Here is a 24,723-nt window from a genome sequence, read left to right as displayed (position 1 = left end):
TATTATTTCTAGAGATGGAAAAAGAATCTTTAAAAATGTTGTAGTGGATAAACAGTTAATGATAGGGAAAAGGAAGTTACAAATTAGTAGTAATTAGTAGTATGATCTCAAATATATATTTAAATATAAACATATATTATTTATATTTATAAATATTACACAATATATATGATATCATAGCAAAAAGACTGAAGGAATACACAATAAAATACTGAAAAATCTCAGTGATTATTTCTGAGTGTACGATAATGACCAAGTTTCAGTTTTTCTTTGTGCTTTTCTTCTATTTTCCAAGATATGCAACCTACAAATATTTCTTATATATAATCAAGAAAAATTGTTATTTAAGGAAATAACCCCTGAGTTATCATAAGCTCTACTAGAACTTAAGCAGTGTCTATCTAGCCTTACCACCTCTAAGTCATGCTGGACCCCTTTGCACTCCATATGTAAATAGTTAACCTAGACCAATTAATTCGTTATCATATTTTGCACTTCTTCCTGTTTCTACTGCTATCTTTCCAATCCACACTTTTGTTGCTCAAATATTGCTTTCATAAAGCCCGTTTCTCTGAGCAGAAATGTCTAAACTCTTTAACCAGAAGTTCAAGGCCCCCACCTATATACCCTGCATCATTGTCAAACTAGGTTACTTACAAATTCTCTAAACAACTCGATTTTTCTACCTGTTTTTGCTTACACTACCCCAACTACCATGCTCCCAGAAGACCTCTCCCCTTCTCTCTATGAATCCTTGAAGACACAGCTCAAAATCCACCTTTTGTGATTCCTGCTCCAGCCTGCTCATTTGTCTTACACATAGAATAATACAAGAATAATATAAATAATCTTCTTTCTCTATTAAATTGATTACACTTTTTTAATATATATCCTTTCCATAGCCCAGAAGCCTACTAAATAGTAGAATTTAGATTTGGAGGCAAACAATACAGTAGACTGGTACATTTCTATCAATAAAACCGTTTAATAAGTGAATAAATTAGCACTCAGTTAAAAGGCTGTAACAATGCTCTGTCTCTACCTTTACTTTGAGGTATATGAAGCCACTCTTCATGAAGGGGCCCTAACAAAAGCCAACCAGACGCAGGGTGTTGGGGAAACTCTTGCGCATGCCCATGCATTTCTCCTGGTCGATATAAAGGGAATTGGCTTTGACGGCCAGGTCGTGTTCCAGGGTGGCTTTAGTGTGCACCAGAGACTGCAGGGTGTCTTCTGCATCCCTCAGGCGCTGCTGCAGGGTCTGGATGGTGTCATCTACTTCATGCACCTCGTTGACAAGTCTGCGGGACAGCAGAAGAACCGAGATAGGTTATCAGTGGCCACATTCCCTTACCTTGTCATTAGGTGAATTAAAAACCAGTCGCAGTTAAGTGATTCTGACTCACAGCAACACCATGTGTGTCAGAGTAGAACTGTGCTCCATAGGTTTTTAAGGGCTGATTTTTTTGAAGTAGATCACCAGATTTTTCTTACCAGGCACCTCTGGGTGTATATAAACTGCCAAGTTTTTGGTTAGTAGCCAAGTGCTTAACCATTTGTGCCACACGGGGACTGCTTAGCTGAATTAAAGGCATTCATATTTATCGAATACCTACTGAGGTGTGGTTGAAGTGCTCCCTGCAGAACTACTGCTTATAGCAAAGGAATGCTTGTGTGTGGCTGAAGTATTATGCCTTAGTATATTGTTGCCAGAGCCATACCCCATAATACAAAATGCAAACTAAGCATGTTCGTAAAGTACTTGTTGTAGTACTTGTTTGGACCTGGTTGGGTGGCTGGGCAGCTAGTAGTAGTTATGATGAGACTGGCAATCAACTCCATGGTGGTATCTACCACAAGCAGCTGAGTAGCTACTTTAGGGGTGTGGTCTGCTTCCCATATATAAGGAGCAGCTTTGGGAATGGTCTCCAGCTTATGTCATGCTTGAACCCTGCATATAGCTGTGTCATTGTTTAGCAGCCTGCCATGCATGCTCTGCTGACCTTGGGACTTACAATGGACTTGAATTAATGGCCTGCTGTGTTGTTTGGTAATATTGGGACTGAGCCTTTTCACTTGTTGACCTTGGGTTTGTCAGCCTCAGCAGCCAGCAGCTGTCTAAGTGAAGAAAAGCCTCCAGCTTCAGTAGGCCAGGAGCAGGAGGCAGAGCTGAAGCCCAAGGTTGAGGGGTTTTCACCCAGCCCCTAGAGCCTGGCACTTTGAACTTGGATCTAAAGCCTCCAAACTGTAGAGAACAAACTCCTGTTTGTTAAAGCCATCCACATTTGTGGTGTCTTCTGTTAGAGTGACACTGGGTAACCAAAACAGTACTAGAACATAAACATACACATATACATTTATATTAAATATGTACATGTATACATTTAAACCACCACCTCTCTGTCAATTTGTTGTATTGTGGTGCTTTGTGTGTTGCTGTGATGCTGGAAGCTATGCCACCAATATTTCAAACACCAGCAGAATCATCCACGGTGGACAGGTTTCAGCAGAGCTTCCAGGCTAAGGCAGATTAAGAAGAAAGGCCTACTGATCTACTTCAGAAAACTAGCCAATGAAAACCCTGTGGATCACAACAGAATACTGTCCCATGTAGTGCTGGAAGTTGAGCCCCTACATTGGAAGGTAGCAGTGGACTGAAGAATGCTAGTGGGCATGAGGATGGCATGGGACCTGGCTGGGTTTGATACTGTTATACATGGAGTCACTATGAGTCAGAGCCAACTTGACAGTAACTAAAAACAATAGCACATTAAAAAAGAAAGAGGGAAACCTTTTAAACATTTGTAATTTTTTTAATAGAAAAAATCAAAACTTAGCCAGGTTTCTTTATATTTATTTCATCATTGAAAATTATTTTTATTTTAAAGTTAATTGTTGGAAAGAGGGGAAGATGACAAACTTTTTCAGTTGCTGGAGTCCCTAAAGGCCACATAATTCAGCCCAGTCCTACTGGGGCAGAAGGGAGAGCTGAAGGGAAGAGTTCATAGAACACTCTTAGAATTATAATGCCCACCCCCACTGCCACAATGCCTCCAGACAATGCCTTGATGTCTCAGAGTAAACATAAAACCAGCAACATAAACCGTGAAATAAGTCATAGTTCTAATTGTGCTGTGATGATGAAAAATATCATAATATTTTAATATTTTATTAATATTATATTAATAAAATATTAATAAATGAATAATAGTTTTCATTAAGACAGTAAGAAGAAATGATATCATTTCATGAAAAAACCTAGTACTTCCATCCCAAATTACTTTAATCAATATTGTTTTAATTTGCATTTCTTTGATTATGACTAAGTATTTCCCAAGTGTCTATTGACCATTTTGCATTTCCTCTGTAAATTGTCCCTTCCCTGTCTTTTCTCATATTTTTTTACTGGGATATTACTATTTATCTTCTTTATTTGAATAGAGATATTTAATATTAGATACATTGATTTTTCTTTGTTAATTTATAATATATAAATATAATTATTTGTTAAAATAATTAATATTATTCTTGTGGCAAATAATTTATTTGATTTTTAATTTTGCTTATGATGTTTTTCTTATAATAAATTATATGAGGTATTAATAATAAAAATAAAATAACAACTCATATTTATTAACTGCTTTATCATGTGCATATTATTCCAAGTGCTTTTCATGATCAGAAAATTAAATCCTCATGACAACCCTATGAATTAGGTACTATGCTCATCCCTAGTTCACAGATGAGAAAACTGAGGGAGACACAGTTTAGGTAACTCTCCACACAATTTTGCATGGAACTACTCACAAGCTCCTTTAAATTAATGTGCTGCTCCCAACTCCAGTAACTTGAAGACACAACCTAACTTATTCATCAATTTTTATATTGTTGCTGTTGTTATTTGCCGTTGAGTCGGTTCCGACTCATAGTGACCCCTCCTTGGGTTTCCGAGGCAGTATCACTACGGAAATAGGATTGCCCAACCTTCCTTCTGAGGAGTGGCTGGTGGGTTTGAACCACCAGCCTTCTGGTTAGCAGTCAAGTGCCTTAGGCACTATTATATAAATAAAATATTTATAATATAAATATGTTATTATTAATAATTAATAATATAATAATATTTTATTGTGTTTTTAGTGAAAGTTTACATAGCAAATTAGGTCCCCATTTAACAATTTCTACACAATTTGTTCAGTGACACTGGTTACATTTTACATGGCATGTCAACTTTTTCATTTTTTCCATTCTGGTTGTTCTGTTTCTAATAATCTAGTTTCTCTGCCCCCTTCTCTTCTCGTCTTTGCTGTAGAATAAGTGTTGACCATTTGGTCTCATATAGATGATTTTTTAAAGGAGCATAGTACTCATGGGTGATATTGTTTATTTTAGGAGCCAATCTGTTATTTAGCCATAAGATGACCTCATGGAATAGTTTTGGTGCAAGGTTTAAAGTGTATCTCAGGGCAATAGTCTCAGGGACCAGTCTCAACTGGTTGGGTAAGTCTGGATTTTTTTATTCATCAAATTTTAATCAGTGATACAAAGACAAAGTTTTCTTTTCTTTTAGGATCATGAATCAACAGACTATGAGTGCCTGAAATTAATTTAAATGATCATTATTATAAAGAGAACAGTGACAATGAACACAAGGGATGTGGGTGTCCCTAGCAATAGAAAAGGATTTGGTGACTATAAAAAAATCTCCAGACCAAATTAAAGTAATTATACCAATGCAATTTTATGACTCTACAGAATTTCACAGCTGGAAAATAGATGTTATAGGTCACCAAGCCAGCTTCCTTGTTTTATAGATGAGGAAACTAAGCCCAAGATTGATGAGCTGCCCTCTCCACAGCCCACAGCCCATGTTTTTATGAACTGTGTCAATTATTCAGGAAGCCAAGAAGGAAACCAGGAACCTTGGTGGCCATCATGAGGAAGTGGGTCCCACTTCCTGTCCTTACCCCCAAAATCTCTGTGATCACAGAAAAGGGCAGAAGCAGAGACCCTGGGAAGTCAGGATTAGCACACTGAACTCATTGCTCCTTGGGGTTAGATCTATTGCATTTCTTTTTGTAATCTCCATAGTGTGGGGTCACCATAGAACATCTAACACACCCTTCAAATTTGAATTTCAGGTAACTAACACATTTTTAGTATAAGCTTTTTTATTTAGTATAAGTATTCTATGCAATATGTGGTACATACTAAGAAATTATTCATTGTCTATCTAAAATTCAAATTTAACTAGACATCCTGTATTTTAATTTGCAAACCTGGCAACCCTACCAAGATAACACATTATTTTGCCAGCAGCAAAGTAGGAGCTTAAAAATATTAAAATGGCATATATGTTCTTTTTCTATTCAAAACCCTAATACTTTACTTTTTCTAAAAGATAAATCCTAAATGACAGAGCAAATCATTACCTGTTGTTTAGCTCATATTGGGGAGGAGAGAGAGGGCAGAAAATGGACTTCCGTTTTTCATCCCATATTGTCATCCCATTGCTAACTCAAGGTAACACGATTTGTGTCAGAGTAGAACTGTGCTCTGTAGAGTTTCAATAGCTGACTTTTCAGAAATAGATTGCTAGGCCTTTCTTCAAAAGCACCTCTAGGTGAATTCAAACTTTTAACCTTTCAGTTAGCACCAAGTGTCTTAACCATTTGCACCACCCGGGGACTCCTGACCTTTGGAGAAGTTATCTGAAATGACCTGACTAACCAACACCATAATGAAGGGAACATCTCATGTCGATAGTATACCAATCTAATGTAGACACGTGGAACATCTAGGACTGTGCTGGACTGTGCCCTGCCCTCTGGGCACCTCCTCCCTTCGGACATCCCAGTCCCTGGCTGACCAGGCTCTGAGGCTAAGGCCTTCCAGGTCTGAGAGGGAGTGTGGGAGCTGATGTCTCACCAGTGTCCCAGACTGGTGGGTTTCCTATCCGAGGCAATGAGGTAGCATCCTTGCAGATGCTGAAACCAGAACCTTCTAATCATCCTTAATCCCTTCCTGCTTCTCATTCTCTCCAGTGTTCAATCATAAAGTCATGTAATTACTGTCTCATAAGCCATTTGTCATTTCACTCTCTGTTCTGCAGGGTTATCCTTGAATGTACTTACTCTGCCCTTGACCCCAGAGCCTCCACCAGTACTGTTCTCTTAGCCCAGGATACTCTCAACTCATACCTCATCCAGCTCAGTTATGACATCTTTCAGTACCAGGTTAAGTGACATTCCTTTGTGAAGTCCCTCCCTAACCCTGACACTAGTGAGAGAAGTGGAGGTTCAGTGGTAGCATTTCTGCCAATATGCAGGAGATCTGGGTTCAATTTCTGGCCATGGGGCAGCCACCACCCCTCTGGAAGTGGAAGGAGGGTTATAAGTTGCTATAATGCTGAACAGATTTCAGTGATGCTTCCAGACAGATGAGGAAGACAGGCCTTATAATCTACCCCTGTAAATGAAAACCCTATGGATGACAACAGTCCAATCTGCAACTGATTATGGGGATGATGCAGGACCAAGCAGTATTTTGTTCAGTTGTGCATGAGGTCAACATGAGGCAGGGACTGACTTGATGGCAGCTAACAACAACAACCCTGGACAAAATACTGCCTGATGCTATGTGTTCTCAGAACCCCAACAATTTTATAGTACCCACAGTTCTGTCAACATCTGATGAATTACAAATCCCCTGGAAGTAGCATCCACATGGGTCCACCTTGCTCACTGCTACATGCATAGCCCCTCCTGCAATTCACAAAACCTAAAACCAAGCCATTTGCTCTTGAGTCAACTTCAACTCATAGCAGCCTCCTGTATGTCAGAATAGAGGGTTTTCAAAAACCATAGGGTTTTCAATAACTGATTTTTTTGGAAGTAGATTGCTGGTCCTTTCTTCCAAAGTACCTCTGAGTCAACTTGAACTTCCAACCTTTGGGTTTGCAATCAAACACAACCATTTGTGCTACCCAGGGATACCCCTGCAGTTCATAGGCTTGCAAAAAAATATAAAATAAAATAAATACTTGTAAGATGAAGACTGACTTCTATGTCCCAGATAAAGGATGTAGTAGCCTTGGGAGGCAGGAAGCCTCCCAAAGGTCCAGTGTCTACCAAGAACAAGAACTAGACCCAAGGCCATGAAGCACAGGCAGGATAGATCCCAGTGAAATTCTGAGTAAGGGACTCCTTTCTAAGTCACCTGCAGCATCCAGGCCTACAAATGGGAGAGGGTGTTGGTACAAGCCCTTCCCCACCCACAACGCAGACTTTAAGAAGCAGCGAGAATGAACACATGCATGCCATACCACACATCTTTTGTCTTGGAAACTCTCCAATTTTTTTTTTTTTTTTTTTTTTTACTTTCAGTAGTAAACCAGTTGCCAGCAAGTTGACTCCAACTCATAGTGGCCCTATGTATGTCAGTGCTCCATGGGGTTTTCAATGGCTGATTTTTCAGAAAGAGATCACCAGGCCTTACTTCCAAGGTACAGCTGGGTGAACTCAAACCTTCAACCTTTTAGTTAGCACTGAGTGTGTTAACTGTTTGCAGCACCCAGGGGCACACTTTAAGTGGTGAAGTGTGAGATTAAAACTAAGTGCTGAGGTTTCTTTTGGTAAACACAAATTTGAGAACTGATCTTAAAGCACATTTTTGAGGTGTTTAGATCAAGTTGGATTAAAAAGAAAGTCTTTTTTTAAAAATACCAGGGCAAAGATACAAATCAGGGAGGCTGCTGGAGATGGCTGGTAGGGGATTTATGCTGCTGGATTATTTATAATCACACTAGACCTGCCTTTTGACTCCCACTCCACCCTGGGATGCTTCCCCTGGTTTCAAAAGGAGTCCCAAACTAAAACGGAGGAAACAGAGCAGAATGATATATGAGTCCTTATTCCTCACAGCCAGACTATTCTAGTGGAAAATTTGTCTGTTGGAGAACTATTCAAAATGCAAACATTAAATATCCATGTTTTTTTTTTTTTGTTTGTTTTTAAGTGGAATTCATGACACATAATTGGGCTGTAGGCAGTGACATCCTTGTTTTGCCACTGTTGTGTGGACACAACCGGAGATGCTTCACCACTCTCAACTTCAGCTATCAGAAATGCATTTTCACCATCATCACCTTCAATTAATTTTAAAACTAAAGCAGTATGTTTTCTTTCAATGTTGCATTTCACCTCTCAATTTCCTTGTTCTTGGCAGATTGCAGAGATCTATTCTGCTAAAATCACTTTTTTTTCTTTTTCCAGAATTATAGAACTGAAAAACATTTTGCATTCAAACAAAAATAAAGGTGCTGTAGTTAAGTTTTTTTTAAAAAAGTATCAAGATGCTTTAAGTAAATTTGAGTCTGGTTTAGCCTACCACCAGTGATGGCAAGAATGTTTAGAATCACTTTTGAAAGAAACTATTTCAAAACTTATAAATGAGAATAAAGGTCTCATAGTAAAAAGAGCATTTTTTTTTTCTCATTCTCCACTCCTCTGGGTTTATGATCTTTATTATTTCTTAACTTTCAGAACAGTAACTTTAGTAAGGAAAATAATCCCCTCCTCTGATAATAATCCTAAATCCCACTGTTATTACTCCAGGACTATATTTTTGCCAGGATATTTTAACTAGAAATCTTCACAGAAACAAAACTTGGTTTTGTCTTAAAGTCAATAAACTGAGGAAATAGATATACTTTGAAGTCCCCAGGAAGTAAAGGAAAGCAAATTCTGTTTTACTACAAAGTGGACAGAAAGAATAAAAAACATACAGTTTCTCAGAGCAAACGTGAATGCCTCATTGTTTGGTAACTCCCAAAGTCATAGTAGACAACTTCTCAAAATCCTCCTAAAAGGTGACCCTGTGTTTACCTAACTGCAGTCTGAATGATTTATTTATTTCCATCTCTACTGACAACACTGTAGAAATTTTGAGGGAATGAAACCTCAGCTCAGCCTCTCCTGAAAATGTTTACATAAAGTCACAATTGGTTTCCAATCCTAACTGGCCAAATGGGTGTGCTCTCACTCCAGTGTCTTCTGATACAAAGGAACACTTCAGGAGCTGTGAAAGTGCTGTCTGGCCTCTATAGGGAAGGATTGTTGTTGTTGTTGTTATGTGCCATTGAATTGGCCCCGACTCATAGCAACCCCTCCCTGAGTTGCCAAGGAAGTATCACTATGGAAGTAGATTGCCCAGTCTTCCTTCCAAGGAGTGGCTGGTGGGTTTGAACCACCAGCCTTCTGGTTAGCAGTCAAATGCCTTAGGCACTATGCTACCAGAGCTCCTTAGGGAATGATAGCTTGTCCTAAAATGAGCTTCAGAGGAATAAGGTTGCTGTGGAACTCACTTTGGAAAACACTGCAGCAGGCGTGAATTCCTATGTAACCATGGCCTAGATAAGCTCTACTAGGAGAAATATAACCAAGAAATGAAGACTACTTGTATATAATCTAACATAGTTGTCTTAGCATCCAACTAAGAAGGCATGTCTGCTATGTCTGCAGGGTGTTTTACAGTCATGATCTCTTTGCTGTACTTCAGTTTCATCCTCCATCAGAAAAGAGATGAAGATACAGTGCCTGCTTTGCTGACTCATTTCATATGGGCATGGAGAAAGTCAAATGAGATCAGGTACATAGCAGGGCAGTGGAAAAAGCACGCTACAATGTAAAAGATGGTAGAGGCAGAAGCAAAGAGTTGTTCTGGTTGAATAGAGCTCTGCAGTGAGACAGACAAGAGTTCAAATGGAGACTTTCCTTCTTAGCACCAGGGGTGATCTGGGCCAAGTCAAATCTCTCAATTCCCTTTTGCCTCAATTTCTCCATTTATAAAATGAAAATAATGAACAAGATACCATAAAGTACTTAGCATAGTGCCTAGCAGAATGAGATAGATAAATGGTAGCACCTATTATCATTAAAGTTGTCAGCAATTTCATTCTACTTGGATCAACAATCAATATTAATAGAATCAGCAGGCAAGAAATCAAATGATGTGTCACAAAGGGAAAATCTGCTGCAAAAGACCTCTTTTAAAGTTTTAAAAAGCAAAGACATCACTTTGATGACTAAAGTGCACCTGACCAAGTCATGTTTTCAATTGTCTCATAAGTAGGCAAAATTTGGATAACCAAAAAAGCAGACAGAAGAAGAATTGATACATCCAAACTATGGTGCTGGCAAAGAACATCAAATATATTGTGGTCTGCCAAAAGAATGAATAAGTAAGTCTTATAAGAAATACAACTAAAGGAATCTTTGCTGTAATGGGTCTGGATAGTGTATCTGCCTAGTCCATCATCTTCTGGAGTAAACCTAATGATTTTGGAGCTATAAAAGAGCAGATTAGACACAAAATCAAACATAGATGGGGGAAGATAGATGCTACATGAAGTTCACCAAAGAACTGGAGAACAAAGGGGCTACAGAAGCTGAAACAAGGATCTTTCTCCAGAGCTAAAAGAGAGAGAGACTTCCCCTAGAGCCAGTGCCCTGAATTTGGACTTCTAACCTCCTAAACAGCAGGATATTGATAGGAAATTTCCAGAAGCGCAAGCTAGATTCAGAAGAGGACATGGAATGAGGGTTATCATTGCCGATGTCAGATGGACTGTAGCTGAAAGCAAAGAATACCAGAAAGATGTTTACCTGTGTTTTAATGGCTATGCAAAGGCATTCAACTGTGTGGATCATAACAAATTATGGATAACATTGCGAAGAATGGGAATTACAGAACACTTAATTGTGCTCATGAGGAACTTGTATATAGACCAAGAGGCTGCTGCTCAAACAGAATAAGAGAATATTGAATGGTTTAAAATCAGGAAGGGTGTGTCTGGGTTGTATCCTTTCACCATACTTACTCAATCTGTATGCTGAGCAAATAATCTGAGAAACTGGACTATATGAAGAAGAATGTGGCATCAAGACTGGAGGAAGACTCATTAACAACCTGCAATTTGCAGACGATACAACCTTGCTTGGGAGCTCTAGTGGCATAGTGCCTAATGCATGTGACTGCTAACCAGAAGGGTGGTAGTTCAAACCCACTTGGAGGAAGGAAGACTGGGCAATTTACTTCCCTAAAGATACTGCCTTGGAAAGACAGGAGGGGTTGTTGCTATGAGTCAGAATCAACCCAAAGGCACTGAGTTTGGATTTTTTGTTGTATAACCTTACTTGCTGAAAGTGAAGAGGACTTGAAGCTCTTACAGGTGAAGATCAAAGAGTACAGTCTTCAGTATGGATTACACTTCAACATAAAGAAAACAAAAACCTCACAGCTTGACCAGAAAACAACATAATGATAAATGGAGAAAAGAATGAAATTGTCAAAGATTTCATTGTACTTGGATCCACAGTCAACACCCATGGAAGCAACAGTTAAGAAATCAGACATCATATTGCACTAGGCAAATCTGCTGCAAAAGACCTCTTTAAAGTGTAAAAGAGCAAAGATGTCATTTTGAAGACTAATATGCACCTAAACAAAGCTATGAGTCAGAATTGACTCAATGGCACCTAACAACAACAACAAACTGTGTTAATCCCCCCCCCCCAAAAAAAATATTGAATTAAAAAAAGAACAAAATACAGCCAGATTGTTTCTTTCTAAGGATGGAGGATCCTCAACTCACTTACTTTGGACATGTCATCAGGAAAGACCAATCACTAGAAAAGGACATCATGTTTGATAAAGTAGAGGCCAACGACAATGAGGGAAACCCTCAATGAGATGTATTGGCACAATAATCACAAGAATGAACTCAAACATACCAATTATCATAAAGATGGCATAGGACCAGGAAATGTTTCATTCTGTTATACTTAAGGTCACCATGAACCTGATGTGGCTCACAAGCAACTAACAATAACCACATTATTACTGTTATTATTATCACCATCATTATATTTTATTATTATTTTCATCAGTGTTGGTCTCACAAAGATCTCCCTTTCCTGCCTCTCCGGGAAATCCATAGCCTCAACCCACTACTTGTTTCTTTGTAAGAATTCCAAGTAGTTTTATCCTTAAAATAAATCCTCCACAAGGATAAGGCAATTCTATCATAGGACCAGGTATAAGACAAGGCCAGTGGCATCTCCTCACTGGAACGGAAAGGATTTTTAAATATAAGTGTGTCCTCTGTGTTCCTCCAGTTGCTATAAATTGGATTCTCTTCTGCATAGAATGTTTCATGACCTCAGAATAACATTGATAAAATCCAGAAAGGAACAGCAGAGTGGTAAGTAATGGGAAATTAGAAATGAAGCCAAAAACTCTTGGCCAATTTCTCACAAGCCTATCCTAAAAGGAGTCTTCAAAGTCAAAATAAAAATTAATAAAATACATCTAATGTTTAGTAGATAAACTGTTGAGTCAGATTCCTCCCTCCATGTATATGTGGGAGTCATGCCTGATGAACACCAGCTGCTTTCTATTCCTACTGAGAACAGAACAAAGTGAAATGCGTCTAAATGAGAGCATATAGACTAACAGGTTATGAGGATAGTCTTAATGACAAGACCACTGACAAAAGCAGACAACAGCAAGTGACTGCTAAAAGAGGCCACTGACAGCAAACAGGTCAATGAAATTGGTACCACACATCCCTTTTCTGATGAATCCGTCTTTACCACCCCTCTCTCATCTAGGCCTTGCTAAACCCTCTCCTGACATTTGCTGCCCCAAATATACAACAACTGGCATATGCCCACTCTCTCTATTTTCTGCCCACATAATCTCCCAGTGGGGTCCCTGGCTAGTGCAAATGGTTAACATGTGTGGCTGCTAACTGAAAGGTTGGTTGGCAGTATGAGTCCATCCAGAAGCGCCTGAGAGGAAATATTTGGCAATCTATTTTTGAAAAATCAGCCACTGAAACCCAATGGAGCACAGTCCTACTCTGACACATGCAGTGTCGTCATGAGCCTGAATCAACTCAGTTACAACCAGTAACTGGTTAATCTCCCAGTAGTTCCTATATTCTGTTTCTAGTTCTAGTGGTATTCTCATTAGCACTGAGAAATACACATAAAGCCGATGAACTCTGCTGTATATGAGAGGTGTTACAGAAACTCAAAAAACTCCAAAATGCAAAAAATCCACTGTTGAGTTGATTCCAACTCATAACAACCCCCTATGACAGTGTAGAATTGCCCTATAGCATTTCCAAGGCTGTAAATTTTTATGGAAGCAGTCTGCTACATCTTTATCCTGTGCAGAGGCTAGTGGGTTTGTTCTGGCAACCTTTCGGTAAGGAGACAAGTTCTTTAACCACTGTGCCAACACGTCTCCTCCAAAGACTTTAGGGAAGAGTAAAGGAACCCAAATGAAACCATGACCTTACTGAATGAGGCTAAATGTTCATTAACTCTTCTAAAGAAGGCTCATGTATGCTGAACATTACTATTAAAAAAAAAAAAAAAAAAACTCATTACCATCTATTGATTCTGCCTCATAGTGAGCTTATGCCCCTTCCAAATTACCAATGTGTTGGCAAAAAGAACCTTTATGAGCTGCCCAGAATCATAGGCTGGCAAGTTGTACCAAGGTGAGAACAAGCCTTCCCCTCCTCTAAGGGCCATACTCCCACCTTACCGTAACTGAGCCATGTCTCGGCAGAGCTCGATGTTGGGTCTCCGAGTGCGTTCGTCCAGCCTGGTGTGAGCTACCTTCAGGAAGGCAGACTTGTCCCTGATGGCCTTCCTGATGGATTCTATGGTCATCTCAGTCTGGAAGATCTCCTGCAGGGTCTGGAATGAAGAGACACAAATGCCAGAGGTTTTGGTGCTGTCCCCTCAACAACTTGCTCCTCCTCTTCATGGCCCATGCCTGCCTTGCCTTCTCTGTGTCACTAAGACCCTTGTTCTGTCCCCAGCCCTGTACCCAGTGACTCTACAATATCTGCTGGAGCTGACTCAAACCCCCTCTGGAGAGCTGGTTGAGAGCACCAATCCCCAAGACCAGGTTCAGTGATGTCATGCCTGTAGCTTGGAATCAGCCAGGGTGGGAATATTTATACTGTGGGTATTTTAAACGCTACAAATCAGGGCTTTCTTCCCATCCCTCTCCCCAGCACACATCTGTGAGTAACTGAGAAAAGTGAGGCCATGAGGTTTGAGTGGCCCTAACTTTCTCCTCACATCAACATGTCCTTGCCTTTCTTATATTCCCCTTTCTCTTCCTACCAACCTTGGAGAGATGTGTTCGTCCCAGTGAGGGATTTGCCTTGAAGCTAATCAAGTTTAAGCTTCAAGGTTCCTCACTTGTAAGGGAAGGAGAATGGAAATTTTGCATTCCTAAATGAGGGTTTCCTCAATTTGTATAAACCTGGATCCCTCTCTGGTTCTTCCTCCTCTATATGACATGAGCCCCTCCTAAGCTCTGAAACCCCTGGGCCCTTCTCCTAGGGGCTTAGTCTTGGTATTCCCACTTCTTCACACCCTCTGCACTATGCTCCTTCTTCCTTAGCTCCTCTCCTGTGACCTGGAGACATGTCCAAATACCACTAAAAATATTTTTTGAAAACCTCATGTCTTTACCACCACTCTTTCACCCAGGCCTCTCCAATCCCTCTCCCTGATGTTTGCTGCCAAAAATATTCCACAAATGTCCAGTCAAACAAAAGACAGGCATAATAGTTGAACATTTACCTCAGGTAGCTACACTCCTTGGAGAAAACAATCATGAGAGAAAGAAGGGCTGTTTATGCACAGGGAGACAGTTCAGGGGGCAGGAGTGCATGGAGGGATGGATACAAGGAAGAGGTAACTATTGGGAGGAAGTGGGAGGGGAGCTATTGAATTGGGGTAAATTGTAATCAATGCCATGAGGCAACGTGTGTGTGAACTGCTGTATGGAAAGTGAATTTGCTCTGTAAACTTTCACCCAAATCACAATAAAACAATAATAATAATAAATTCCACAAAAGGCATATATGTCTACTCCCTTCATTTTCTGCCCATCTGGTAGCTCCTGTATTCCACCTCTGACTCCAGTTGTGCTAAGGAAACTACATTCTCGAAGTCATCAAGTCCTCTCTGATGGCTTTCTCTCTTTGCAACTCTCACTTTACTTGTTTTCACTGGCCACTTGTTGTCTACTTCTTTGCCTTTCTCTCTAACTACTTCTTGCTTGCTTTCAGTGCCTGGTTTTGTCTTTGGGCCACTTCTCTTATCTTTTGTCCCCCATAAAAACAAAACAAAACAAACAAACAAGCAAACAAAAAACACTGCCATAGGGTCGATTCCAACTCATGGCAACCCCCATTGGGTTTCCAAGGCTGTAAATCTTTATGAAAGTAGATTGTTGCATCTTCCATCTGTGGAGCAGCTGGTGAGTTTGAACCACCAGATACATCTCATAATCAAAAGACCCAGCACCCATGTCAGCCAAGAACTCTTAAATCTGTCACTTATGCTTTGACTTCTCTTCCAGTCTTTCAATAACTTGCTAAATTCCTTGCACTGTTCCCATGATCACGGTCACCTTCAGATGCTACCTACTGCATGAAACAATCCCTCTCTGAGCATTAAAAACAACATCTGCTAAATAACCTCAGTGCTTTATTTGTAACTCCAAGAGTTTCTTTCTGCACTGTTCTATTTGAATTTGTTATTTTCTGCCTTGTAGTTATGTATGTACATGTTTTATCTCATGCTAAGACATGAGAAGCAGGATGTATGTGATGTTCATATGTGTATATCCCAAAGTGCCTAGTACAGTACTTTCAATGTAGTAAATAAAAATTTGTTGAACAAAGGAACTCTGTAATACAGCACAATGAATTATCTTAATTCATGAGGAATAAGAATCAGGATCAGAACAAAGACAGTTCCCATGAGGCAAAGGTCAGATATATCTCTGCCTTCCTACTTCTCCATTATTTCTGACACTAGCTGCTCCTACCATGGTACATTCTACTTCTCTGCAGGGTTTGATAATCTGCTGCAATGGCCACACAGAACTCACATATTATACTCACAGTTATGTGATTTATTAGAGAAGTAACAGGCTACAACTCAGGATCAGGATCAGGAAGCACATAGACAAAGTCTAAAAAGATCTCTGAACTGTAAAGCAACTCTCTCTCTTCTTCAGTGCAGGACAGTTTCTGACCAGCACAGTTCTCTCATCTGTTCTCTGCCATTGAGCCTCTCTGCTATCAGGTCTCTCCTTCGTTGGCCTCTCCACTATTAATTGGCCCAACTCGTAGCCAGTGTTGTAGCTTGTTCAACTCTCTTAGTACTTTTTGCCATCAGGCCTTTCCATCATCAGGCCTATTTGCTCTCAGGCCTCTTCATTTTCAGACCTCTGCCATTGGCCTATCTGCTGCTAACTGGCTCAGATCATAGCCAGTGTAGCAGCTTTTTCAGCTCTTAGCTGCTTTCTGCCATCAGTGGTCTCTGCTGTCAGGCCTCTCTGCCATCAGGGCTCTCTGCTTCTAACAGGCCCAGCTCATAGCCAGTGTAGCAGCCTATTCAGCTTTCTTAGTTTCTTTGCCATTGTTGTTGTTATGTGCCATTGAGTCAGACCTGACTCACAGCGACCCCTCCTTGGGTTTCCGAGGCAGTATCACTACGGAAGTAGATTGCCCCATCTTCCTTCCTAGGAGTGGCTGGCGGGTTTGAACCGCCAGCCTTCTGGTTAGCAGTTAAGTGCCTTAGGCACTAAGCTACCAGACAGAGCTCCTGCCATTAGGCCTCTATTGTAGCTCTGCCATTAGACCTCTCTATTGTGGGCCTCAGTTGCTAAATGGCCCAGTCCATAGCCAGTGTACCAGCTTCAAGGCCACTCAGCTCCCATATGGCTCTGCTTCTCTGCTCCCCAGGTCTTAGCTAGCCCCAAATATACCCATCCAGGAGGCTGATCCAGGATCCAGTCATCCGTAATCCCAAAGTACCATGGACTTCCAAAAGAACTAACAAATCTGTACTGGAAGAAGAGCAGCTGGAATCCTCCTTGGAAGCGAGAATGGCCAGACTTCATCTTACCTACTTTGGTCATGTTATCAGAAGGAATCATTCCCTGGAGGATATTGTGGAGGGTCAAGAAAAAATAGGAAGGCCCTCCACAAAGTGGGTTGACACAGTAGCTGCAATGATGGGCTCAGGTATAGCAAGGATTGTGAGGCTGGCACAGGACAAGGTAGTGTTTTGTTCTGTTGTACATAGGGGTTGCTATGAGTCAGAGACAACTCAATGGTATCTAACAACAACAACAACATATATCCCAATGCTCCCATTAATATCTCCACTATCTAGCTCTCATCTACCTGTCCTTTAATCTCTCTCAGGACACAGATCATCTATTCTAGCATAACTAGACACTTTACAGAACCCAGAAATCACCTCTGATGTGCTACCTCCAAGGCTCTGTTGAAGATGTTACCCCATGTAATGTTCACTTCCTTTAAATCCTAACAACACTTTCTATATTTCTTATTTGACAGCCACAATTTGTAATTTTGTACTGTCATCAATTTTTTCATGATCATTTCATATGTCTGCATCTCTTCTCCATAAACATAAGCTTTCTGGGAACAAAAAGTACATGTTATACTTCTTTCTATCCTTCACTATATATAACACAATGTCTTGCTCAACAAATACGTGTTGCCCAAAGATACCATGAGAAGGAAAGCTCAATTGCTGCAGCCTGGGAAAATATGATGTCCTCAGCTAGGTAACACCACCTTAGAGCAACATGGCCAAGAGGATAAGGTTTTTAAGAAAAGAAATGATAAACTTCATGCAGCATAATCCACAGAAATAATCAGAGTGCCAAGACAAATACTAAGTAAAGGAAGAGCTCTTTTTTTATCTTGAAACATAAACTTTGCTTGAATCCTTCATTTAATTGGCATTGTAAAACTCTTATACTCAGAGCACTTAAAAAATTATACTTTAACTACCAAATTGCTTTCTGTATTTAATTTTGTATTCCAGAAAAAGGGCCCAAAATAATTTAATAGAAAACATTCCTACCATATGTTCTAATAATAAATTCACTTACCCATTATATACAATTACTCATTAAACTTTAATAACAATATTTTTATTTCTGTTAAATACTAAGAACCTACCTTTTATTACATAGTGCATTCTTTGTGTTCCCCAAACCAATGGACTTCAATTTCATTCTAAAACTTGGCTATTTGGTTAAAATAAATGGCACGCTTTGTACCATTTTTAATTTTTCTTACTCTCTATGGCCAGGAGGTCAAGTGTTTTTGGTGTCTTCCAGGTGTGGTAAGAGATTAGCAGTCTCAGATCACCCTGCTCTGTCCAGGTCAGCTAACATGTCCACTATGGGTTGACTCACCTTTGCTAAGTGAATCTGAATCTTATTTTTAGCATCTGCTGTCTCAGCAATACGGTTGGTGAAAGACAGGTTGACTTTATTGAATTGATTCCACATTTCATTGGCTGTCACAACCAAGAGGTTTTCAATGTCCTCTCTCAGCTTGGCTGAGGCTGCACGTTCACTCTGGGAGCGGAGAATATTGTCATCAGTGAATTTGGCCCATGACTCGGGCACAGAGACTCTGAGGAGAGGAAGAAGAACCAGACAGTGATGATAAGGATGAATTGGCCTAGACAATCTGTAGGCAAGCATTCATCCCATGAAAGAAAAAAACCTCAAATCACTGATCCTAGTTATTTTATTTATTTTTGCATAGAGACATTCCACATAAGAGACCTGGGTTTAATTCCTGGTCAATGTACCTCATGCACAGCCAACACCTGTCTAATAGCAGTGGAGGCCTGTGTGGTGCTATGATGATGAACAGTTTTCAGCAACACTTTGAGACTGACAGAGTAGGAAGAAATGGCTAGCAATCTACTTCAAAAAAAAACCTTATAGTTCACAATGGTCTGATTCACAACTGATCATGGAGATAGCCAGGCAGCATTTTGTTCCATTGTGCAAGAGGTTACCATGAGTCAGAGGCCAACTCAACAGCAGGTACAACAGTTTTATGCTATTAAATGTAAATATCTGAGCAAAGCATATTTTAAACTTTTCTTCATGGCACCTTATTTTATTGCCAACCAATTTTCTATACACAACAGCCAAAGTATAAACTAACTTATCTGCCAGTTTAGAAGAGAAAAGTGATTAATGATGGGTACAGGTATGTATGGTCATTATAAATGTGCCATATCTACTCAATAAGCATATAAAAAATTCAACTCCATGAGTAACCAAAGAAACACTAATAAGAAGAATGATATACTATGAACCCATTATCAGAATAGCAAAAATTAAACAAAATAATAACTTGCAGAACTAGTGAGAATATTTAGAAAAAGATTCATATCCTTCAGGTAGAAATGTTGAATAGGCACACCAATGCTAGAGGGTAAAAATACAACATAAACTTTTGAAATGTGTATAACCCAGAACTTCCATTTATAGGTATACATTCTAAGGGGATAAATATACCCAAATGTAAGTAGAGATAGAGATACTTGGGCCAATCCCAGAAAACTGGAAACCACCCAAATTTCAAAAAGTAAAGAAAAAGTTAAATTATGGTACACACACAAAAGTAATCCATGTAGCACACAAACTCATGTAGTAGAGGAATACTTATTATCACAAACAAGGTGGTGTAGTGCCTAAGGAATTTGACTGCTAACCAGAAGGTTGGTGGTTCAAACCCACCAGCCCTCTGTGGAAGGAAGACTGGCAATCTACTTCCATAAAAATTTACCACCTTGGAAACCTAAAGGGGGTTGCTATGAGTCAGAATAGACTCAATGACAGTGAATTCAGTTTTTTAGTTAAGTGAAAAGAAATCAGACAGGCTATACAAACAGTGTGTGTGTGTGTGTGTGTGTGTTCAGACAGGCTAAACAAATCTATAGCTATATGCATGGGACAATATTGGGAGGACTAAGAATAAATTTTTATGATTGGATATCTCTAGGTGGTGGTAGGGTTATGGGTGACATTTGTGTGTTTGGTGGTATAGTAGGATATTAAATGAGACTCTGAGTGTTGACTAGCTCAGGTCTCAATGATCCAAAATAATACCATAGATGCTAGATACTCCCACATTCTAAAGAGAATAGAAGCTCACTTGGAAAGGAGATGGTGTAGCCTAGCCTATCAGTTGATGGAATATGAGAGATGGCAAGAACTCATGCCAAAAGCAGAAGAGGCCTTTTATGGAAAGCTAAGTGGTCAAAATGTATGATTCTATCTAAGCCCATACTCTGTGCCCAAGAAGAAGAAGGTTCTTCCTGCTCACCTGAAGCCAAGTGAGAGGTTTTTCAGGGGGACCACTTAGGACACTGGGTCTGAACTGGATTCACACTTGAAAAATTTAGAAGTAAAAGTTGATGGCCAGCCCTGATTTTCTTACACCAGAGCCAAGAGGAGGGATGTTTTGGGAGTCAACTGCCCTATAGAGAGAATCCATTTGGGGCTCACTTTAAAAGGGGGAAGTGGTATGAGTAGTTGCCAGTGTTGACTGGGAAGGAGCAAAGGATATTTTGGGGGATGATGAAAATGTCTGCATCTCCACCGTGATGCTGGTAACAGAGACAATTAAATATGTCAAAGCTCATCAAAATGTACTCTTGAACTGAATTCACTTTATTGTATGTGAATTTCTCCTCAATAAAGATGATTTTCCCCCCAAAAGGAGATAAGTGGCTAGGAAAGACCATGAAACCAGCCCAAGATCACATCTAGGGGCTGACAAAAGCAAACACTGGCAAAGTTTAACAAGCAGTGGTAAGAAAAAAGTAAGCTGTTTTTCAACCTGTACCTCCCTGAGCTCAACTCATTAAAAATTTGATTTAATTGATGCTTTTCTGTGTTTTCTGAGCTTTCTGCATTGGGCAGATATTATTTTCATAGTTGAAAAAATAAATAACAAATATCTTTCAAAACAGAATATAGGATATGACTAAAGGCTTATGCAAAGATATGTGTGTCTTCTTTGTCACCACATCTTACCATGTTTTCTGTTTCAACAACACAAAAGCTGTGCCAAGCCACTCTAAAAGGAGAAAGACTATATTATGTGAGATCTGAATAATGACAGTAGTATGTCTGACTTACGTTGCATCAACATTCTCCACCCCTCTGAAGTAGCTGACACCTTCTGATGTGTTCCGCAGATGGTGGCACTTATCATCGATCCGGTATGCTGCCTGCTTGTCACTTAGGTCTTTCTCCAGCTCATGCTGGGCAGCTCTGTCAGATCTAAAATAAGAAGTGGGAAAATAGGGCTGTAAGTGGAGGTAAAAGTGTAATACAAGGAAACAGGTAGCCCTTCTGAGCTGGGTCCCCTCATTATTGCTCTCCTAGTCTCTCCTCCATACCATGTTAGGCTCCAAAATCAAAAGGAGCCTTCTTGAAAGATGTCACTGCAAGTGAGTCATTAGATTGTTTATTCCTGCCCTGCTCTCACATCCTGTCCATGTAATGGTGGGAGTTGGAAGAGGAAGTACAGATACACAGGAGTTGGGGATCTAGAACCCCAAGCTTGCAGCCCATCATCAGACAGGACACTGATTTAAAGTCACTGTCCACCTCTGTGCATTCCTCTGTTCCCTTTTCCTCTTCTACATCCCAACCTTCTTCCTCCAATCTTTAGATGTAACTCCCTAAGAAACTGTGAGACCTTTATAGTTGAGCTTTTTTCCATCCATGGAAGGTGACCTCAGTGATAATGGCAAGGTTCCAGAATTTGCCAGAAGATACAAACCAAGCATCAAATTATCCTCCAGGACACAGTTAGAAAGCACTTAGAAAGAGATAGGAATTGGTAGCCTAATCAGGCTTCAGCAGCACCCTACTGAGAAGAGGCCTTGGTCACTCTGAGAGGCAGGGTCTTACATGCCCTGCAGAGAGGAGACCCTACAGCCAGAGAGGGTGAGCCACATCTTTGCTCATGGAATAGTTCATGCTACAGATAATTACAGGTATCCCTCACTTTTTGAAAGTGTGCTTTAGGCCACTACACTTTTTCCAAAGACCTACATCAGTACTTGTTTTTTCTAACCGAAAAAAATCTGAAAAGTGAAACTAAGGTTCAGCCTGTCTTTTACAATGAGCTATTAAAAGAGACTGAGCACACCTTGAGCAGTGAGAGTGGCTTCATCAAGCTCCTTCCCCAGTAACTAAATTCAGCATCTTAGCATCAAGCGCCATAGTTTTTAATTGTGTCTGTGAATACTGTATTTTAGTATTATTTTAGATTTTATGTATTATATTTTTGGGAGGTTATTTTTGGGGTCTAGAAATGCTCAAAATTTTTTTTCCAGTACAAGTTAATAGTAACTGCTTCTCACTTTATACCATTTTGGCTTATGAAAGTTTTCATAGGAACACTCTACTTGGGGATGGTGGGGAAACCTGTACTGAGTTCCTACTCTGAGCTGGGCATTGCTCTAAGAGCCTGGAAAGCATCAATGGGCAAAACAAACATCTCTTCCATAAAGGGACTTACCTTCTACTGGGAAAAGGCAGATAATACACTCTGGTGGCATTGTGCCTAAGGCATTTGACTGCTAACCAGAAGGCTGGCAGTTCAAACCCACCAGCCACTCCTCAGAAGGAAGATTGGGCAATCTACTTCTGTAGAGATAACACCTCAGAAACCCAAGGAGGGGTTGCTATGAGTAACAATCAACTCAACAGCAGTGAGTTTGGTTTTGTTTTTCGGTTCACATAATAAGGAAATCATGTGAGTTGTTAGAAGTAAAATGCAAAAAGCAAACCCACTCCATCTAGTCAATTCCAACTCATAGTGACCGTATTATAGGACAGAGTAGAACTGTCCCCTAAGGTTTCCAAGGCTATAAATCTTTACGGAAGCAGACTGCCTCATCTTTCTCCCAGGGAGTGGTTGGTGGGCTCAAACTACCAACCTTTTAGTTAGCAGCCAAATGCCTTAACCAATGCACCACCAGAGCTCCTTAATGCAAAAAGAGAACCTGGAAAAAGGGAGCAGGAATGTGAGTTATAGGAAGTTGTGATTTTGAATGGTATGTCAAGGTGAGTCTCCTCAAGTACTCCTTGAGTAAAGACATAAAAGTCCTTGTTGGCCATTATAAGGACTCAGGTTTTACTCCAAAAGTGGGAGGCCATTCACTTACAATTTAAAAGGGTCATTCTGGTACTGGGTTGTGAACAGACTAAAGGATTCAAGGGAGACCCATTAGAAGATCATTGCAGTCATCCAGGCAAGAAATAATGGCAGCTTAGACAAACGAGCAGCAGTAAAGGAGGGGGAAGTGTTCAGATTCTGAATATGTTTTAAAGATAAGACCAAGAGAATCTCCTATAAGGTGAGACATCACTGAAAAACAAGCACTAAAGTTGAGTAATTAGAAGAACTGAGTACCATCAACTGAGATGGGAAAAGCTTTGGGGGAGAAGACAGAAGTTCAGTTGAGGCCACGTTAAGTTTGAGGTATCCATTAAACATGAAGTGGAGATATCAAGTGGGGTTTTGGAATTCAGGAAAGAGGTCTGGGATGGAAGAAAAAATTGGGACGTTGTTAGCATATAGATAGTATTTAAAAAGCAACTAAACTCACTGCCATTGAGTCGATTCAGACTCATAGCAACCCTGATTGGTTTTCCAAGGTGGTAAATCTTTATGGAAGTAGACTGCCTCATCTTCCTTCTGTGGAACAGCTGGTAGGTTTGAACCACCAACCTTCTGCTTAGCAGTCAAATGCCTTAGGCACTATACCACAATCATTTCTGTATTCTCATCACCCAAAAATAGTCTTGGCATATAAAAGTCACTTAGTAGAGATTGCACTGAATTGAATAAATGAATGCAGTTTCTCTTTAACTTAGACTGTGTTACCTGACCTGTCAGAGCTAATTTTTGTTTCCTCTGTAAAGTGGAAATGAGAATGAAATAACATAAGTGATCTGTATTTTGTGAATTCTAAAAATTATACATGTGTAAAGGATGAAATATTAGAAAGCTGCCTCTGCTTGATAATTCTTGTTCAGTCCCTTGCCTTAGGTCATGATGTTGGAACTCTACCACTAACTCTGCCAGGAGGAGGCTGAAATCAATTAAAAGGCCTTTCCCATTTGCAGTCTAGGACCAAATTCGTCCATAGGCTTCCTCTCTTGGACTAACACTCTTGACAAGGAGGGGTTTCCTGGATTCCCTTTAACCTGACCTTAGAGTCTCCTTAGGAAGGAATTCAAAGCACCATCTTATCGATCTTTCTTAGAGTCACAGATGGAAAGGATTGTGGCCACCATGTTGCTGTCTCTTCAGATTACATTTTCAGCTGAGACCCAAACCGAGGGCTTCATTGTTCTTTCCAAAACAAGTGCAGTTGAAAATTCTAGCATGTTCGCTGGACAGAGCACAGTGGCCAAAGTTAGAGATCCAGGATCCTGGAGAAGCCAATACCAGAAAATGAGCTAGACACCTTGCCTGCTGTGCATTAAAAGAAAGACAAATTCCTTAGAAGGATCACCAACAAAGATTCTGTGTATGAAGTGCATTCTAATCAAGTATACATGCAGCAAAGTCAGGAACAGGGCCATTTGTGATGGGGATTGACATGAAGATGTGGCTGCTCTGTCTAAAACAATATAGGCTAAGAAAAACAAAGGCACATAGAATGAGCAGAAGGTTATAGAATATGAAAGAAAATGGGGATTAAGAACCAGACAAGAAGAAAACAGAACAGAAACAATTCTTTGAAC

General features: G+C 40.0%; 1 protein-coding gene across 1 annotated transcript in view; it reads right to left on the bottom strand.

Moving 5' to 3' along the window:
• Nucleotides 1-1,084: 1,084 nt before the first annotated feature.
• The window catches only part of TEKT3 (tektin 3), a 34,774-nt gene continuing 11,135 nt past the window's right edge, over nucleotides 1,085-24,723 (bottom strand). The window contains exons 4-7 of the mRNA XM_007945587.2: nucleotides 21,094-21,237; nucleotides 18,340-18,562; nucleotides 13,615-13,769; nucleotides 1,085-1,301 (exon numbers count right to left, since the gene is read on the bottom strand). Coding sequence (XP_007943778.1) covers nucleotides 1,085-1,301; nucleotides 13,615-13,769; nucleotides 18,340-18,562; nucleotides 21,094-21,237 — 739 coding nt within the window. The remainder of the gene's footprint in view (nucleotides 1,302-13,614; nucleotides 13,770-18,339; nucleotides 18,563-21,093; nucleotides 21,238-24,723) is intronic.

The sequence above is a fragment of the Orycteropus afer genome, unplaced genomic scaffold, assembly GCF_000298275.1.
Source record: "Orycteropus afer afer isolate SDZICR_OR568_19922 unplaced genomic scaffold, OryAfe1.0 scaffold00139, whole genome shotgun sequence".
NCBI lineage: Eukaryota > Metazoa > Chordata > Mammalia > Tubulidentata > Orycteropodidae > Orycteropus > Orycteropus afer.
The sequence above is the reverse complement of the archived record's forward strand: the minus strand, read 5'-3'. Positions and strand labels throughout refer to the sequence as shown.